General features: G+C 33.3%; 2 protein-coding genes across 2 annotated transcripts; both read left to right on the forward strand.

The window, feature by feature from the left end:
* The first annotated feature begins 7,809 nt into the window (after positions 1–7,809).
* Positions 7,810–10,103, forward strand: LOC110920378. Its single transcript, XM_022164590.2, has 11 exons — positions 7,810–7,921; positions 8,054–8,144; positions 8,233–8,360; positions 8,497–8,581; positions 8,688–8,820; positions 8,924–8,941; positions 9,026–9,135; positions 9,233–9,353; positions 9,436–9,627; positions 9,684–9,752; positions 9,879–10,103. The coding sequence occupies exons 1-11, from the start codon at positions 7,810–7,812 to the stop codon at positions 10,101–10,103; spliced, it is 1,284 nt and encodes a 427-aa protein (XP_022020282.2).
* Positions 10,104–17,644: 7,541 nt separating this feature from the next.
* On the forward strand, positions 17,645–19,915 carry LOC110920377. The gene is made up of 2 exons (XM_022164589.1): positions 17,645–18,536; positions 18,639–19,915. The coding sequence occupies exons 1-2, from the start codon at positions 17,645–17,647 to the stop codon at positions 19,913–19,915; spliced, it is 2,169 nt and encodes a 722-aa protein (XP_022020281.1).
* The last annotated feature ends 358 nt before the right edge of the window (positions 19,916–20,273 follow it).

Here is a 20,273-nt window from a genome sequence, read left to right on the forward strand (position 1 = left end):
CCCTTGCACCGTTCCCGCCATTGTTGTTGTTGTTGTTTCCAGCCCCTTGGTTGCTGTTATTTTGATTCAACTGGGGGCAATTCCTCTTGATGTGTCCTTCAGCTCCACACTGAAAGCAACCCTTATGGTTACCATCATGCTGCTACTACTGAGGTTGATTTTGTCTTGCTAGATGAGGGCTTCTACAATCCCTGGCCTCATGCCCCATTTTGTTGCTTGACACTGGTTCCTTGCACATGGCCCACTGTGATGTCGGTTACATTTATCACACTTGGGGTGGTTCCCTCGATAATTACCCTGTTACTGAGGGACCTTATTGTTTTCAGCCTTTCTTTGCTGAGCTGGTGCTTGAGTGGGGTTAGAAACCTTTCCCTGATTGCCATCCCACTTACGCTTGTTATCAACAGAGATTTCAGTAGTAGCACTGATTCATTTAGGCAACTTGCCCTGCTCCACAGCTTGGTCAGTGAGATGGTGAGCTAGGCGAATAACTTGCTGGATCGTGATAAGGTTAGCTGAAGTCACCAGACTTTGAATTTCAGGAACCAGACCCTTGATGTACAGCTCAATTCTTCAATAAGCAGGCTGGGACATGTTGGGACAAAGAGCAGCATAGTCATTGGATCGCTTAGTGTACGTCTCGATTTCTGATCCAACCATCTTAAGCCCGTAGTACTCATTCTCAAGTTTATGAATGTCATTCTCATGACAATACTCTTCCTTAATCAGATTCTTGAAGTCATTCCAAGAAGTAGTGTTGGCAGTTTCCAATCCAAGCATTTAAATTTGTGCTTTCCACCAAGAAAGTGCGTTTCCTTCTAGGGTGCCAGTAGCAAACTTCACCCAGTTAGTAGCAGGACATTCGCACACAGTGAACACAGATTCGAACTTCTCGATCCAGTGTACAAGGCCTATGGCTCCTTCGGTGCCATTGAAAGGGAGAGGTTTGCATCTGCAGACACGTGGTTGAGGATGTGCAGGTTGTCCTGTCGTGCAACATAAAGCGAACAGATTTGAGAACGACAAGACGATACGTGAGTAGGATCTAAACATCCTAGAACAACTAGTTTACCTCCGGGATGGGCTGCAAAAGCCGCAGCCACGGTGTTGATCAGGTTCGTAGACTGATCCTGGGTCATGTTAACGTTTCCTCTTCCGCGTCCGGTCATTTTCTTCATATCCAGAAAACATAGTATGAGAATGATGTCGTAGTGTCGTAAAAATGAGTAGGAGAAGGATTGACCATTGCACACAAACATATATATGTATATATATAATATACGTATATATTGGCACACCAGTATATATAGACTCACATATGCATTAAGCAAGTAACAAGTAAACACATGCCCGAGCTACGAAGTCTAAAGTGTTGAGCCTTGCACTTGAAGTGTAGTGTCGTTGCGAGCTGCTTGTTACAAAAACAGGTTATAGTCTAGTTTTTCTCAAAAAGACTTTCCTTTATAAAACCGAGTTCACTATAACCAATGGCTCGGATACCAATCTGTCACACCCTTAGATTTCCTCGTACGGAGTACTACCGCGAGGCATGTGACTGACCAGTCATAATAGTTAAATAGTTTTATCAAACAAATAGGAGCAGCGACTAATAAAGTTTAAGTCCCTAGTTTTAAGTTCTGAAACAAAGTTTAAAGTAACATCGAAAGCATAGGTGAAACGGTTTGCATAAGTTCACGATTCATATTTATTAAAAGAACCTGACACGGGTTTGCTTGCCCACTTACACTCCCAAGCTACAAGCTCCAACGATCACTGAGTACCTGCAAAGCATGCAGTAGGGTGTCAACATAAATTTGGCGAGTTCACGAGTTGTCCAGTTTTAGTTCCAAAAAAGTAAGTTGTTTAGATAAAGTATTTATAATCACGTTATGGGAAGCTACCCCATCTGTAAGCTCACTAAACTGTAGATACCGAAACTGGTGACGTTGAGTTGTTATGCCCCAAGTCAATGTCTATCATCATTGACCAAGTTGCAAGGCCTACTAGTTCACGCCCGATCCCCCCCGGTCACAGTGTGAGGTTTGTCAAACCTAATAGCGCTATCAACTAATATCCCGTTCGCCCCCGGTGATTAATCGGTAATGTAAGTGGGGACATTGCATGATAGAGTTTCGTTTAGTTTGCTAGTCATGATTTATAAATAGTATCGAAATGTATTCCCCCCGGGAATAATAATTTAAAGTGTTCAGTCATATTCCCCCTGAGAATAGTAGTTTAAATGTATCCTTTCCAAGGATAGTAGTTCGTCTGTGTCCCCCCGGGACACATGCTTTTAGTGTGTGTGAACTCACCTTGGTTTGCTCGGCAGATAGCTTCCTTGTTAAAACAACCATGATCATTCACGCCCTAATATTATTGTTACCGTAACTAGTTAGGTTCGCATTCAAGAAATCACATATACATGTATTCATCACATAGCACAGAAGAAGTATGCGTTTCATATCACTAAGCAAATCATGAGAATACAACTCAGTTCTGTGAATAGTAGCAGACTGATATTAAGCACCGGTATTCTAAGTGTGTGACCCAATGGTGTGCATGGCCCAAACCATTAAGTGTGCGACCCAAATTGTTTGTATGTTGCAAGTGGGGCCTAAGAGGACATTAGTCGAAACCAGGAGGTCTCGACTTGAAATCAAGAGGTCTCGAGTTGCAACGAGAAGATCTCGAGTCGTTAAGTCATTAGTCGAAACCAAGGTTTCGAGTCAGGCCTTGAGTCGGAACCAGACCGGTTTCGACTCGCAACCAAGCTGATCTCGAGTCCTTTGATGTGTGATGTCTTGTTTCGAGTTGTGACTAGAATGATCTCAAGTCGCAACCGGACAGGTTTCGACTCGAAGTCTGAGCCGGAACCTCATGAACCAATTAAAATACAGTAACACTTATTTTATTCCGTACTAGTCCTAAATTAGGAACATATATAACCATTTTGTCATGTGAGTCATCATGACACTATCGCCCTAAACAGATCTAACCTATATCTCATAACACAACATCATCTTCACTGTTTCATCCATCAAAAATAATCAAGATCCTCAATATCATTCATCTCAAAACAGGATTGGTCAAACAAGTTCTCTTATGTCAATCAAACAAGCATATCATCTTCACACAACATCATGGCACAAACAAGTTATGTCATCCATATCATTTACTGCATAAATCATTCATCAAGCTAGCACCTTTATCACATATTATTATCGTATAAAGATTGTAAACTAACCGGGTTAGTGTGCAACACAAGAGTGGGTAAGGCGAATGATGAAACACAGCTCCTAATGCACGGTTGCTAGCTATCTTCCAGTGGGCAAAGCTGCCGTTGAATGAAGGGTAAAATTGCCGCCGAATTCCTAGGAAGAAGGAGAGATTGAGTGTGTTTTTAGGGTTTTCTTAGAGAGAGAAAGTGGATAAGGAGAGAGAGAGAGAGAATGAGAGAATAATGGAATGTTTTGGTATTGATGTGTGCTGAAATGATTGCTGGCAACATCCTTAATGTCGGCTGAAATGAGAGTTTTATACCCTTTCCAAAACCATGCACCCCTAGAGTTTCGAGTGGGCTTTAATTAGCTGGGCCAAGCTATGTAAATATGGTCCATTTTTTCAGGAAAGAAGGGTGTTTGGAACCTAGGAATTCCCGAATCGAAACCAAGAGGTAAACAATCAGCAAAACCCGTTCTAGTTGGACCTCTACTTCTTCAACAATCTAATTTGATTTGTTTAACTCACATGAATCGATGAAGTGGCCTGTCAATTGTTAACAATTAAATGTTCACATGCAAAAAGCGGACACCTTTAATTGTTCAACCAAACCTGATTGCTGATTGGACCGATACTGTGTGTTTACTCAAAAACAATCAATAAAGTTCAAGCGAAATCAGGACGTAACGTGTTGGAGCGAAATCAGCAGACAAATATTTGAAGCGGAATCACTCGAATTGTAATCTCGAGCGAAATCAAAGTGTTCACACGAGCGAAATCTGATATTGGGCTACTTGGAGCGAAATCACATAATGGTCAAATGAGCGAAATCTGGTAATCTATTATATATAATAAATGTGTTAAATTTTGCTGATGTTTTAGCTTCTTAGCCCTCTAGATTGTGCATTTTGGCGGGAAAACATGCGTGCTCCTTTTTCCGTATATGAGACCCGTTTTGATGAGATCCGACCCACATATATGGATCATTTATAAGCTTATTTTTCCTCTTACCAAATTACCAAATTTCCAAATCTTCTCTTTCTTCAAACAATATCTCACGTTTTTCCATAAACCCTTTCTTCTTCATCTGTTCGAATACCTTTCCATCCATATTCATCTGTATCACATAATCAGAGCTTCAAGGTATGTATGAATATCTTCCATTTTGTTGATCTGTACTAATCCATTGTTTGTCTTCTTTTTTGTTATTTTTATTTACGAAGAATTTATCTTCGTCATTGTATCACCGACTAAAGTTTTCTGTTAAATCCATTTATAAAGTCAGCTGATTTTTTTTGATATGTTATTTTAACCGATTTTATGTTATTATCTAATAACCTTATGGATGAAGTTATATTCTTCACTATAGTTTTGTTTTTTGTTATAAATTACTGCATGTTAGTATTTTTTTGGAAAAAATCCAGATCTGTAATTATTTTATTATGTTTTAGTTCTTTTACAAAATCTGTTGATCTATTCATGGTAAAAATGTTATGCATCATTATTAGTTTTGTGTTATTATTGTTTTTAGGATTTTGGGTTATTGATGTTATTATCGGTTTATTGTCAATATGTTCATATGTTTATATGTTTATGATTTTTGTTATTTACATTAGCACATACTGAAAAAAATAAGATTTTTTTTTATCATGGATTATGTTCTTTATTTTGTACCAGCGTATTTCTCTCTTTTTAATATAATTATTTTTTTGTGCATACGCAGATCATTATGACGTCTTTTTATACAACTTTTTCATCGGACTTTTCTGAATATCTGGTATGTTTATGAGGTTTATAATTACAAATTTTTTTGTTCTTAATTTTTTTTTCAAGGAAATACCATATGAATATAGCAACAGATTCCTAATGTATGCTGAGCCAAACAATCAAGCTGTTATCAAGTGTGTTAATGGTAAAGAATTTGAAGTTCTATTTACTAAGCATAAAGGTGCGTTTGTGTTCATGGATGGGTAGCAAGACATTGTTGCTAAACTATCATTTACCGATGGTTGTTTCCTCATGTTTAAGCAAATCGAGTTATATTCTTATTTGTTAACACCCTTTAAGAAGATGCAACCACATCCGATCTTTGGTTCTAATGTTCCTTTATTTATGTCCATGTCTACGGAGAAAACTGTAAGCAATGTCGAGTACTTCTGCCAACGCTTCACACAAGACTCCAATGATAATCTGGTTATTATATGAATTTTAGTTATTTATTTTTTCAATATCAAATTTAAGTTATTAACCAAGCTGAATATATATGCAGGTCATTCCATCTGATTTCGTTGAAGGAACAATACGTTTCCCATCTATTCACAAGTTAACATTCAAGGTCCATGTTAATTGGTGGGACAGTTTTGATGTGATGATTGCTAAAGACCCGAATCTTAACGTTTATTTGATTTACGATGAATGGGACAATGTTGTTTCTTACGTACCTATATACCCTGATTATTACGTTGTGATGAGGTACAATTTTGAGAAAAATTTCCAGGTGATTGTTTATGACTTGAATGGTTGTGAGGTTCTTGCGCCGAAGCGTGTATACACGCCTGCTGCTGTAAACATACCTAAACCCGTTCCTTCAATTATTGAAATACAAGACTCTGACGCTTACACCGATCATGAAAATGATGTTGATGAATCTGATCCTGATTATAATGAGTCCATTGGATATGATTCAGATGATGCTTCTTCCATTATAACTAACTCTGATAGCGATGGGATGGATAATGACGAGGAGGATGTTGAAGTTTCGGATTCTGAAGAAGATAAGAAGTTTGATCCGGACTACCATCCTATTGAGTTTCAATGGAAGTACGACAGGCATTTTGTAAGTTAAGTTTATTTCCGTGTTAATTTTATCAAAACTTTTATAAAAAACAGTTTTTAGTATTTGATGTAGCCATCTTATATAGATCAAGTAACTAATATTTTTCTTTTATTATTTATTGTAGCGTCTTAATTCCGATGTTGCTGAAGCATCCAAAATTGACATGACTATGGAGATTTGTGTGCAGAACTTGGCTGGAGAGGATACGATGATTTCATTCCGTGCTGAAGAACACGGTAGTGGTTTTCGCTATGAGGCTTTGCAATGGCGTACCAAGTTTACGAAACCAAATGGTATAAATCATCCTGCCAAGAGCACGTTTGTTTATTGTCAAGTTCAAAAGAAGTTGATTCTCAAGAAGGTTGTCCAGTAGTACCTTTTGCACGTTCTAAACAATATAACTATAATTTGCTTTTTCGTTAATTTTGTTGTTTGGCTACTTTAGAAGCTTGATTTGGGATCTTTATCTTATAAATATGTAACCCTTTTTGGACTACTAAATGGTATATAAGTTATATTATATAAGTTATATTATGTTCGTTATATTAATATTGTCTCTAATCACGTATTTAAATTTAAAAATAATATGTGATATTGAAATTTGAAAATTATATAATACAGTTGTGTAACTTCTATATAGAAGTTGTGTAACTTCTATATTAAACAAAATTGATGAAGGTTTGTTATTGATTATGGTAATTATTTTATAGAATATGGTAATTTCTAAATTAATGGAACTAATATTATTATATATTTCGAAATCATTTTAATGGTCCGTTGAATAGATTTATATGTATATTAAATTATAGTTCCCTTTTTATCAATAGATTTGTGTATTAATAAAATATTCTTATTTATCAATAAAATGTTGGCGTCAAAATTGCATATATCGATATACTCAATCAATGATTTGATGTCTTGTGTAAGTTGTCATCATGATTTTTTTTTATCGAGACAATCAGAATAGCAATGTATATTTGTCTTACACCATATAATCATTGTTGTTTAAATTATTATTTATCATGCATGTAACAAATATAAAATATCCCAATTGAATGAAAATACAACTTTTATTTGTTAACCTAATTTCAAATGATGGAAATGATTTATCACTAATTAACGACAACAATAAATAGTGAGCTGTCAATTTAAATTTGAAATTCGAATTAGAAGACAATGGAAAGATGGAAACTATTTTGGAGTAATTACATATCAATCACAAAAAATTATCATCTAAAAATACCAATGATTTAGTCTTATTATATATACAATTAGATTATCATAATATTTCAAACATTCTTCCTCTATTGTTTTCTTCTGTTTTTTGATTTACTATTACTATTATTGTAATGGAAGATCAGAAGATTACAATGTTGTCTAAGTTGAATGCATTGTCAAATAACTACACATTGAAGTTGAAAATCATCTCTATTTGGCGAAAAATGATGCATGCATGTAAGAAGGAGATATTCCGGGTTGATATGATATGTATGGACGAAGAGGTATGAAAAATATATTTTTATATATTCACATTGTTTCATTTAGCATATAATTTTATCTAAGTATGTATTTTATATTTTTGACAATTCAAGTTATTATCATTGTGCACTTACAGGGTCATACTATTCAAGCAAGTTGTCTTCACCGTATTTTGCCAAAGTTTGACCAGTACTATTGGCATTAGCAGACCTTCTCTTGCTCCTTACGATACAAGTATAAACCATACCAAAAATAACCAGAAGCTGACATTTAATATGTACACACAAATTCAAAGAACCGTTGATTGGAAAGGTCCAAAGTATTGCTTCTCATTTGTGAAGTTCCAAGACGTTGTCGAAAATAATGTTGCCATTAATTCACCTGTTGGTATGTTTTGTCATTATTTTTTTGTCATTATTTTTTATTCCGTGTACATTATTAATTGTTTTTTTTAATTTTATACCTTACATATTAATTTCTTTATTTTTTGTTTTTTTTATTAATTTATACACTTCATAGGATATGTTGAAGTGTGCTTCAATTTGGAGGACACTAATAAGAAAGATGGAACAATAGGCAAACGATTGAATGTGAAGCTTAAAGATATTGAGTAACTTTTTTAATTTTTTATTCGTAATATTTGTACCGTATTCATGTTACAACTTTTATATATATGACCTTTTTGTCTATATACATAGTGATCAACAAGTTACTGCTACTCTTTGGGATTATTTCGCAATTGAGATGCATGGATACTTTAACAATCCCAATCGTGAAAAGCATGTTGTGGTATTGGTTCATTTTGGTGTTGTTAACTTGTATAAAGGTACGAATTTGCGAAGTTACTAATTTTTTTTCCTAATTTATAAGTCATATTATAACACATTAAGCATTCAATTTTTTACCTCAATATATTGCATCCTATATTAGAATTTAAGTAAGTCTTTTGTTTTATTTTGTAGATCAACCTGGTTTGTCTACTTCATTTGATATAAGTAGAATGTGGATCAACGCTGAACTTGAAGAAATTTCTTCTTTCAAAAATAGGTATATTTATTTTATTTCTAACATTTCAAATGACATTACTAATTTTTTGTTATATATATTTTCAATTAATTAATGAAAAATTATATAAATATTCAAATTAATATAGTTTTATAGAGAAGTTTGCATCCACGCCGTCATCGAGTGATAACGTCGGATCTTATATTATATCAACGGTTGAGGATTCTTTTTTGAACAATTCTGGGTTTGTTTTGACTGCTTTTCTGAGTACCATCGAGAAGGTACCAACTTTCTTTTATGTCCGTATTTGTAATTATTTATACATTATTATGATAACAGATTGATGTTTGTGCAATTGTTGATTAATCTTTTTTCTTTATTTAGAAGAAGAAAGTTATTTTGGTTGGCACCATAATTGCTATTTGCTCAGAAAAAAAAAATTGGTACTACAATGCTTGCAACTATTGCAAATCCGGGGTTGAATAGTCGTTTATTACAGTTGCTAAAGACGATGGTTCAGGTGATGTAGAAGATAGGAAGACTGTATTATGCACCAACACTAAGTGTAAAGGAGTTGATATTGTGTCTCTCCCTCGGTTTGTTAACTCACCTTACAATCACCATACCTTTATAATAAATATATTATTAGTACATTAAAAAATTTACATTTTGTTTTATTTAAATTATTATCAGTTTCAAAATTCCTATTCGCGTACAAGACTCATCTGGTACGGTTACGTTGACGCTCTTTGATTACGAAGCGTACAAGATTTTTAAGAAAACTGCTAAAGAATTGGTTGAGGTGCAGGACGAGGTAAATTTAAATTATAATTTTTTTGTTCTTACTATTTATACTAAATACATGTTAATCCTTATCTATTGTAATAACTTTGTAGGAGTTGTCTTCTGGTGATTTTTCCAAGGGATATCCGGATGTTTTTAACATTTTGATCGTCCAAAAAATGGCTTTTATCATCAGTGTTTCAGATTTTAACCTTAAGTATCATGTCAAAAATTATGGAATTTCCATGCTTACATCTGATCCAAAGATTATTTCTGCTTTGTACGAGAAATTCAAAATTCATGAGGTATAAAATCTCTTATTTTCAATACATGTATTTTGTATAGTTTTGTATTTTGTTAGTATGAGAAATCTGAATCATCCAGTGCGCAAGTGTCAGACATTCAATCTATTCCTTGTGATGTTTCCAAGGTATATTTTTTTTATAAATAATCATATTTTATATATATTTATGTAGTTTTATTTATTGAATTATATGATATCCATAAAAAAATAAGATAGACATACTCAATTGATGCATTCCCTTTTTATTTTCAGGATGACGTATCGTTCAGTGGAGATAATGAAACGCCAATGTCTAACCTATTACATAATGATCACAAATCGTCTTCTTCAGGGGAAGTGAAGCGTAACCTACATGAAATGTATGATGTTGATGACATGGTTGGATGTTCTTCAACAAAAAGGAATCTTGGTGATGAGAAAGAGGAAGCCCAAAATTCAGAATCTTCAAATCTTCTGATTCCTAAAATTGAGAAGTAGGTTGTGTCGGTTGGGTTATTAGTTGGTTTTGTTGAGTTAAAGACAATTTGCTATGTTATGATTTCACGTTGGAACAATTTTTTTTTTTTTTGAAACTTGGTTGTTGGTTTAATATGGTTTTAAGACAATATTTATTTGAATTTGAAACTTGGTTGTTGGTTTAATATGGTTTTAAGACAATATTTATTTGAATAATATGTTTATGGTTTTGATTATAGCAGTTATGTTTTTTAATCCATATTTTTGTTTCTTTCAATTTTCCTGTATCATTATAAGGTTTTAAAAATTTCACAATAGGCCCTTCAACTTTAACCCCACATTAAAATCAATAATTAATTATTGTAGTTATGACGACTTTATTATTTAATTAGTTTAATTTATAAAATTTCAAAACTTAAGCAGGTTTGTTGCTGGTTTGATACTGATCGATGCCCTTTATTGTTTTTTTTTTTCATATTTATATGTTTTGATAATATTGTTCAAACGGCCCTTCAACCGTATCTACTTCATTTAACTTCAATAAGTAAGTAGGTTACTTTCAAAGTTTATTACATTATTACTTTACCTTAGATAACTGTAACATTTAGTCAACTAAAATGTATTAAAAAATCAAAATTCAATAATGCATGATATGTTACAAAAACTGTTTAAATTATTATTTAAAAAAAATTCTATTTGTACATAATACATTATGGTTTATACTATATTATTGATTATTGATATTGATTATTGATAATTCATAAGTTATTATACTACAATTCATATGTCATCGAGATAAACTATTGATTTGATATATTTTCCATTTTTTTGACCTAATATCATAGAATACATAGAGTTGATTCTGTAATTAGTTTACCTTAGATAACTGTAATATTCATCCAACTTACTAAAAATGTAAGCTTTTGAAATTAAAAAAAAAATAAAAAGCGGTTATATTTGTTATTAATTCATATTTTCTATTTATTTCGGACAGTTTTTTATTTCGAAAATTTGACTTTCTAAAATTGTATTAAAAAGATTAAAAGGTTTTGACATGCATTATAAGAAACTGATTACTGTTTTCAAATTTAATATAGTTTCTTAAAATAAATCATGTATCACTTATTTCATATAACATAATAAATTCCTAATTTAGACGTAAAATATCATTAAACCAAACCAAAAATATTTTATTGCCAAACAAAATGTATTAGAAATTCGTAAATAAATCACGCATGATTTTTACCAAAAATTGTATGAATTATTATTTAATTCAATCCCATTTGCATATAATACATGATCGTTATACTATGTAATTGATAATTTATTATAGAGTAAACTGTCATTTTGGTCCCTGTGGTTTGGGTACTTTTGCCATTTTAGTCCAAATCTCAAATTTTTTACATCTGGATCCCTGTGGTTTGCATTTTGTTGCCATTTTAGTCCAAAATCCAAAAACCCTATTTTTTGACTGTTGCAACCTCCTATTTTGTCTTTTAGTTCACGGGCATTTTGGTCATTTTGCTTTTCATTTTACATTTTCTTAATTCAAAAATTAATATATATATATATATATATATATATATATATATATATATATATATATATATATATTAATATACACACATACATATACACTGTAGTTCATCGTCCCCAACATAAATCAGTCTTCTCTCTCTCTCTCTATATAGCACCACCACCACCGCCACCGCCACCTCCTCCCTCTTCTCACCACCGCCACTCCGGCGTCGTCCCATCCAACAGTCACACCCACTCCGGCGTCGTCCCCCTTCTCACCACCGGTGTCGATGATGAAGATGATGAAGGTGTCGATGATGAAGATGAATCGCTGAAGTTGAATAACTGATTCTGCTGATGAAGGTGTCGATGATGAAGATGAATCGCTGAAGTTGTCGATGATGAAGATGAACAGCTGATTGATTGATGCTGATGAAGGAGGTTCGAAGTTTCCCCAAATAAATCAACATCATACCCAAATCTGAGTTTGAGTTGTATTTGTTGAGACATGAAAGTTTTAGATCTGAATTTGTGTTGATAAATTGCATGATTGTTGTGTTCATCAATCTGCAAGATTTGCAGGTTTTTGTGTTGTTGATCGACTGGTTTTGCATATTGTTGTTTCTGATTAAGAAGGAGTATAGTTTACAGGTTCGATTATTGCAGATTGTTGTTTGCTGTTGCAACGAAGAAGAACACAAGTTGCAGGTTTTGTTTGCGGCGATCTGGGGGATGATGTTCATCAACGCCGCCGCAAATCATCTTCCCCCAAATCAAAGGTCCAGTTTCATGTGGGTTAATGGGTTTGATGCAAAATTAGGGTTTGGGTTTTGTGTGGCGATGAGTAAAGAAAGAAGGTGAGATTGTCGGTTTGATTGTCTCCGTTTGATTGTCGGAGATTTTGAAGCCGATTTGATTGTCGGTTTCTTCACGGCCGATTTAACAGCTTTGAGTTATGTGAGGGTTTTTGAGGGTTTTGGGTTTTGAGGGTTTTGGGTTTGGGAGGGTTGGCGGCAGTGGGATGGTAGTGTTGGCGCCAGTGGGATGGTGGTGGTGGGGATGATGCGGTGGTAGGGGTGGGGTGGTGGTGGTGGTGGTGCTTGTTGTTGTTCTGGCAGTGGTATTATTGTTGTTCTGGCAGTGACATTATTATTTATTAAATTTGAGTTATAATAAATCTAAATGACCAAAATACCCCTGAGGATAAAGACAAAATAAGAGGTTTAAGTTAAGGAATCTTGCCAAATTTGAAATTTGGACTAAAAAGGCAACAAAATGCAAACCACAGGGACCCAGATGTAAAAAGTTTGAGATTTGGACTAAAATGGCAAAAGTGCCCAAACCACAGGGACCAAAATGGCAGTTTACTCTTTATTATATTACAATCAAAATTTTATGTATAAAAACCATGGATTTCATATATCTTCAATTATTTTGACTTTATATCCTAAAATACATATACTTGAGGCTATAAATAAACGTTGAAAATATTCTCATTTTGCAACAAACTTTAATTGGTTTTCTTGTAGTCTTCTTAAGAACAAGGTTCTTTTTTTTTAATTTCTGTTTATCTATTAGGTTTTAGTTCTATTATAGGGTTTTTGATTGTTATTAACTTCATTTTATTAAATATATTGCTTATCTTTATTGTGTATCAGTTGTCATGTCTACCAAGGGAGATGTTTTATCATCTTTATTTACCAAGGATTCAACTTTTTCTAACGTAGGTGCTGTTTGGGAGATTTCAAAGGTATAACTTTATTTATTAATAGATATTTAGTATGTATACACTAAACAACTAAATTAAGATTTCTTTTATATTTTTTCAGCCAAAGCATGTTCTTATTTTGGTTAAGGTCAAAAATATTATCAACAACTCTTGGTACTGTATGATGTGTCCAACGTGTTCTAACGAAGCCACTTTGGAGGTCGAAGAATTTTTTCACCTGATTGTTTTGATGACTTAAAGCAATTAGAAGTTTATCACTGTTCAAATTACGATTGTTCTGAGACTACAGTCAAACCTATTCCCAAATTTAAAATTAATCTTGATGTTGGTGTTGACTCTGATTCCGTTGAACTGGTCTTATTTCACAACCAGGCTGCTGAGCTTATTAATAAGTCTCCTAAACAATTGATTCACGAGAACACCACGGTTATTTATATATTTATATTTATAAAAGTTATTCGTTTTATAAACAGGTTAAAATATAAAAAACTTACGCAAACGCTTTTCAATACTTTCAGTGTGGTGATATTGGTTGTGGTTCCAAAAGAGATAAGGTCACTGGTTGGGAAGTTTTTCGCATTCAAGATAGAGATCACTGAGTACAATCTTGTACATTACGATGAGGTTTATGGAATCACCCATTTAAGTTCTGATGAAACTCTCATTTGTGACATTAAGAACAAGTTTTTGAGTGGACAGGTATTATAATCAAAATTTATGTATTTATTGCATCAATGCTAGCTTCAAGTATATTTCATTATTTTTAGGTATTATGTTATGCAGGATCGCAAGTCGATAAATGGTAAACGCGGTGTTAGTGAAGTTTATGACATTCATCAAAGTAAGCATTGTTCTGCTACAAAACGCAAGACCGAAGATTGAGGATACCGGCCAAGTCTAGAAGCCCTGATTTTAAGTTATCAACATATTTCAATATGATTTGTCATTTATGTTTATTTCCGTTATTGTTTTTTTTTTGCAACATTATAAGTTTCCTTTTATTATGATTTTAAACTTGACCATGTAAGACAAGTATGAGTTTCCTTTTTTAAAGTTTCCTTTTATTTTGCAACATTATAAGTTTGTTTATTATTATGTTTAATATCAATTATGGTTAATAATTAATATCTTTCCAATTTTTAAAAAGAATTAGGATTGTAACTGTAATTCTTTCTAACTAATGTAATTACATACATTCCATATTAACACAAACTTTAAAAAATAAAATATGTATTAAATCTACTATATATATGCCATGCATTTTGTAAATTGAAAACATATATCATTCGTCAGTTCCAATTTCAATCTTTGGCAATTGAAAACATTTCAATACTTTATTCAAGGTTAGGTTTTTTTTTGGTCACTTCAACATCTCTATAATTAAATAAGGTTATTTATTTTTTTTTTGTTTAAGAATGTATTTTTTTTTCAATTTCATTTTTGCAATTCGTTTGATGCCATGATTATATGTTATGTATTTTCGTTTTTTTTTTTTTTTGGATTTTAATTTGTATAGAATATGTCAAAGAGAACCTATAAATTTCCTTCATCAACATCAACACCCGGTAGATCAGTAGCAGTAGATGTTAACCGTAAGTTTTAAATTTCTAACAATTTATTTTTAAACCGACTATAGGTTACTTGTACCTTTAATAATACATGTATACATGTAGGTATTTTGGACAGAACTCCTCTTTCAAACATTTCTAATGGTATTATTTACTGTTATGTTTATATGAATCGTATACTTTTTTTAATTTCTTTTTTGTTCATTATTAAGTAATTGATACCGGAGAAGGGCATAGAGTTCGAAAAGCAATAATCGATAGTAAAAAGGCAAAGAGAAAATCTTCATATAAGAAGGTTGGCGTCACCTTACGTGACAAAGAAAACTTATCTCAGGTGTCTAATGTTATAAATCAGTTAAATACTCCCATCCAGTTCCATAGAAGTATAAATTCTACGGCCTCCATAGTTGATATTACTTCGGGTACGTGAAACATCTCAATATATTGTATTAATCAATAATTATGTTATAGTTCCAATTTTTATTTGATTTTATTTTCAGCAAATAATAATATAGATAATAATGATGGGGCGTTATCTACACCTGCGCTATATTCATTTACTTCAAGTATCGTGACACATACAAATCTGTGTACAACATCTAACACATCATCACTTAGTAAGTTATCAGCTGGTAAGCGCAAATTGAAGCACAAGGCACATGATATAACCCCAGTAGTTATGGTAGATTTGGATTCTGTTGATGAACCCAACGAAGAAGTTTTTGTGTTGGATCCTTATAAAGGAATTTCAACAGGTGTGCAATTTATATTATTTAATAGTCAATTGTTTTTTATAAGATCAAAAAATCTCATTAATAGAAATTTATTTTTATGTAGACTATTTAGATCATGGTGACCAGGATCTTATATGTGAGATTTGTTATGCAAAGTTGTGGACTTCAGAAGGTGGCAAAGGTCGTATAACAATGGATAAACTATGTTATGGTTTGTGTTGTGGATATGGGAAAGTTGAGCTACCAGTATTAAAAGATGCTAATTCGGAGTATCAATAGTTTTTTCACAATTCCGATACGAAAAGCAAGTTCTTCTTGAAGAATATCCGACGTTATAATTCTATGTTCTCTTTTACATCTATGGGTGGAAAGGTTGATTCGAAGATCAACAAGGGTAATGCCCCATTCATATACCGTATTAGTGGTCAAAATTGTCTTAGTCTTGGTAGCTTAAGACCGCCTAATGGGAAACAAGCTAAGTTTTCTCAGCTATACATATATGATACTATGATACTGAGAACGAGATTTCTAACAGACAAAGTGTATTGGGGTAAGCATATTATTTGGTTGATTTATAATTTTTGACAACTTATAAGTGTTACTCGAATATAATTATTGTTTGTTATTTAAATTTTATTTATTTTTTTCTCATAATAGGAATCAACTATCTTCACATGAGAAGGAGTTGGACGTTGAAATAATTGAATACCTCAGAGAATTTTTAGATTCTCATAACGAGTTGGTTAAATCGTACAGAATGGTAAGAAACCACTTTCATGAGAATCCTCAAGCAAACTTAAAGCTCCGTCTCATTTACAAAAGAGACAAAGATGGTAGGACTTATAATCTACCATCCACTACTGAGGTTGCTGCACTGATTGTTGATGATTTAGATCCATCTATTGATCGTCGAGACATTTTAGTTGAAACTGAATCTGGTATGCTTAAACGTATTAGTGAGTTACACCCATCCTATCTTGCTCTTCAATATCCCATTCTTTTCCCTTTTGGTGATGATGGATATAGGATCGACATTCCTCATAGAGAAGGTGTAACAACCAAAAAAAAATACGACCAAAATGCACAATGCGGGAGTTCTTTGCATATAGAATACAGGATCGAACTTGTGGTTATTCTTTGCTTTTAAACTCCAGAAGACTGTTTCAACAGTTTTTGGTTGATGCTTACACTATGATTGAGAGTGAAAGGCTCAATTTCATACGTGGTAAGCAGAAGAATCTACGTTCCGAGTCATTTGAAAATCTCCAAACGTATAAGGACAATGGTAAACAAAATTTATCAAACACTGGTCAAAAGGTAATTTTACCTTCATCTTTTACTGGAGGTGCTCGGTTCATGCAACAAAACTACCTGGATGCTATGGCGTTATGTAAGTGGTTTGGATACCCAGATTTTTTCATAACCATTACTTGCAATCCCAAATGGCGTGGAGTTTCAAGATTTCTTGAAGATACTTCCATTAAAGCAGAAGACAGGCCTGATATATTATGTCGATTGTTCAAGATGAAGCTGGATTCAATGATTAAAGATATAAAGGATAATAATTTTTTTGGTGAAATCAATGCCGTATGATTTTGTTTTATTTTTGTACTTCATCTACAGTTTTTCTTATAATTTATATGTCATTTTATGTAGTATGTTACTAACACATAAATTTTTTTTTTGTGTAGTTGTTTATACAGTTGAATTTCAAAAACGTGGTCTACCGCATGCACACATTTGTTTATTCATGAAGGTGGATCATAAACTTCCGACTGTAGATCATATAGATCCTTTTATTTCTGCTGAAATTCTTGATAAATCAGAAGATCCTCAATTACATTATCTGGTGTCTGAGTATATGATTCATGGTCCTTATGGGACTGCTAACCTTAGTTGTCCTTGCATGGTTGACAACGTTCTAAACGATTTCCGAAAAAATTTTCGGATCATACAATTATTGACTCAAGCGGTTTTCCGGTATATCGAAGGCGAGATTCTGGGCATACTGTTATGAAAAAAGGTGTTCAATTAGACAACCGAAGTGTCGTACCTTACAACAAAGGTCTATTAAAAAGATACCAAGCACACATTAATGTTGAATGGGGTAACCAAGCTGGTTCGATAAAGTATCTTTTCAAGTACATCAACAAAGGACCTGACCGTGCTACGGCAGTTTTATATACTGATTCAACCGGTACTAGCAATCAGAAAATAAAAGATGAGATCAAAGAATACTATGATTGTAGATACATATCAGCCTGTGAAGCTTCTTGGAGAATTTTCACAAACGAAGTTCATTATGGATTTCCTTCTGTAATGAGGCTACCTTTTCACTTACCTGGTCAACACAATGTAGTATACGGTGAAGATGATGATATTGAAGATGTGTTGAACAAACCATCTGTTGCTTCATCTATTTTTTTGCAATGGATGCATTTAAATGAACATGATGAAGAAGCACGTAAACTGACTTATGTGGAGTTCCCATCAAAGTATGTTTGGAACTTAAAAGATAGATGCTGGCAAGTACGAAAAAGGTATAAAACTGTTTGTAGAGTTCATTCTGTTTCGATTGCTTCAGGAGAACCTTATTACTTAAGGATTCTTCTAAATAAAGTTAGAGGTCCTAAATCATTTGAAGAGATTCGAACAGTGAACGGACAAGTATTTCCGACATTTAAAGATGCATGTTATGCGATGGGTCTTTTAGACAATGAATACGAATATGTTGAAGCCATTAAGGAAGCAAGTTTTGAAGCTCACTGTCGGTATTTAAGACCATTATTTGCGACATTGCTTTTAACAAATACGCTATCACGACCTGAATTTGTGTGGGAAAAAACTTGGCACTTACTAGGAGACGATATTCTATACAAGCGTCGCAAAGAGACACATATCCCTGGTAAGTTATTATTTTATTTTCATAGGAAGTACCTATTATATTTTTTATTTTTTATATATTTTCTTTCAACATATGTTTAATTTTACCTTATACTATGTGTAGATCTAATGATTCCTGAACATCATTTGAAGAATCTTATTTTGGTGGAAATCGAGAATTATTTAATTTCCAATGGGTCAACCTTAAGTAGGTTTTCTATGATGCCCTTTCCAGACGATGATTCTTTACGTCAAGGAACTAATCGTCTAATCAATGAGGAATTATCGCATGACACACATGAGTTGAAAAGTGAGTTTAGTCGATTGAAAGAATCTCTAACTGAAGAGCAGTTAAACGTTTTTAACGAAATTGTCAATGCAGTGGAATGCCAAAGTGGAGGGTTGTTTTTCGTATATGGTTACGGTGGAACAGGGAAGACTTTTTTGTGGAAGACCTTGGCTTCTGCAATCAGATCTAAAGGTCAGATAGTGTTGAACGTTGCTTCAAGTGGTATTGCATCATTATTATTATCTAGAGGAAGGACAGCACATTCTAGATTTAAAATTCCCATAAACTTGACAGAAGATTCCATGTGCTTCATTAAGCCCAACGATGACGTTGCTAATCTTTTAAAAGAGGCAAAGTTGATTATATGGGATGAAGCCCCTATGGTACACAAGCATGCGTTTGAGGCACTAGATCGAACAATGAAGGACATTCTATCGTCTTCTACGAATAACCATTCTGAGCTACCATTTGGAGGTAAAGTTATTGTGTTTGGTGGTGACTTTAGACAGATACTTCCTGTTATCCCAAACGGTACTAGACAGCAGATTGTTAATGCATCTTTGAGTTCTTCATATCTATGGTCAGAATGCAAGGTTTTAAAGTTAACAAAAAACATGAGGTTAAGAATTGGAGCTGAATCATCTAACAGGGATTCGATTCAGAAGTTTGCAAAATGGCTACTTGATATTGGTGAAGGAAACATTGGTTCAGAAAACGATGGTGAAGCGTTTATAGAGATACCCGATGATTTAGTAATTACCGACTCAGATGATCCAATTCAAAGTTTAATTGACTTTGTTTATCCTTCTATTTTACATCAGTATAAAAATCCTGGATTCTTTTCAGAGAGAGCAATTTTAGCACCAAAGAATGAAGTAGTTCATAAGATTAATGATCGATTACTTTCATTATTTCCAGGTGAAGAAAAAGAGTATTTGAGCTCTGACAGTATATGTCAAACTGAGCAACTTCTTGATTCTTTTCAACAAGGTCTATACTCTCCTGACAATTTGAATGCTCTGAAAATATCCGGTTTACCTAACCGTAGGTTGGTTCTTAAAGTTGGTGTTCCTGTGATGCTTCTTCGAAACATTGATCAACAGAACGGATAATGTAATGGTACTAGACTTCAAGTAACCTTTCTTGGTAAAAGAGTAATTGAAGCGGAAGTAATATCCGGCGGAAATATCGGCACAAGAGTTTTTATTCCAAGGATTAGTATGGTTCCTTCAGACAAGAAGATACCTTTTCAATTTTAAAGAAGGCAATTTCCTTTAACAGTTTGTTTTGCTATGACAATTAACAAGAGTCAAGGGCAGTCGCTATCTAGAGTTGGTTTATATTTAAAAGATCCTGTTTTTACTCACGGTCAATTGTACGTCGCGTTATCAAGAGTCAAGAGCAGGGAAGGTGTTAAAATTTTATCATTTGATTACGATGGTAAACCTACAGCGAAGACTTCTAATGTAG

Source organism: Helianthus annuus, chromosome 1 (genome assembly GCF_002127325.2).
Source record: "Helianthus annuus cultivar XRQ/B chromosome 1, HanXRQr2.0-SUNRISE, whole genome shotgun sequence".
Taxonomy (NCBI): domain Eukaryota; kingdom Viridiplantae; phylum Streptophyta; class Magnoliopsida; order Asterales; family Asteraceae; genus Helianthus; species Helianthus annuus.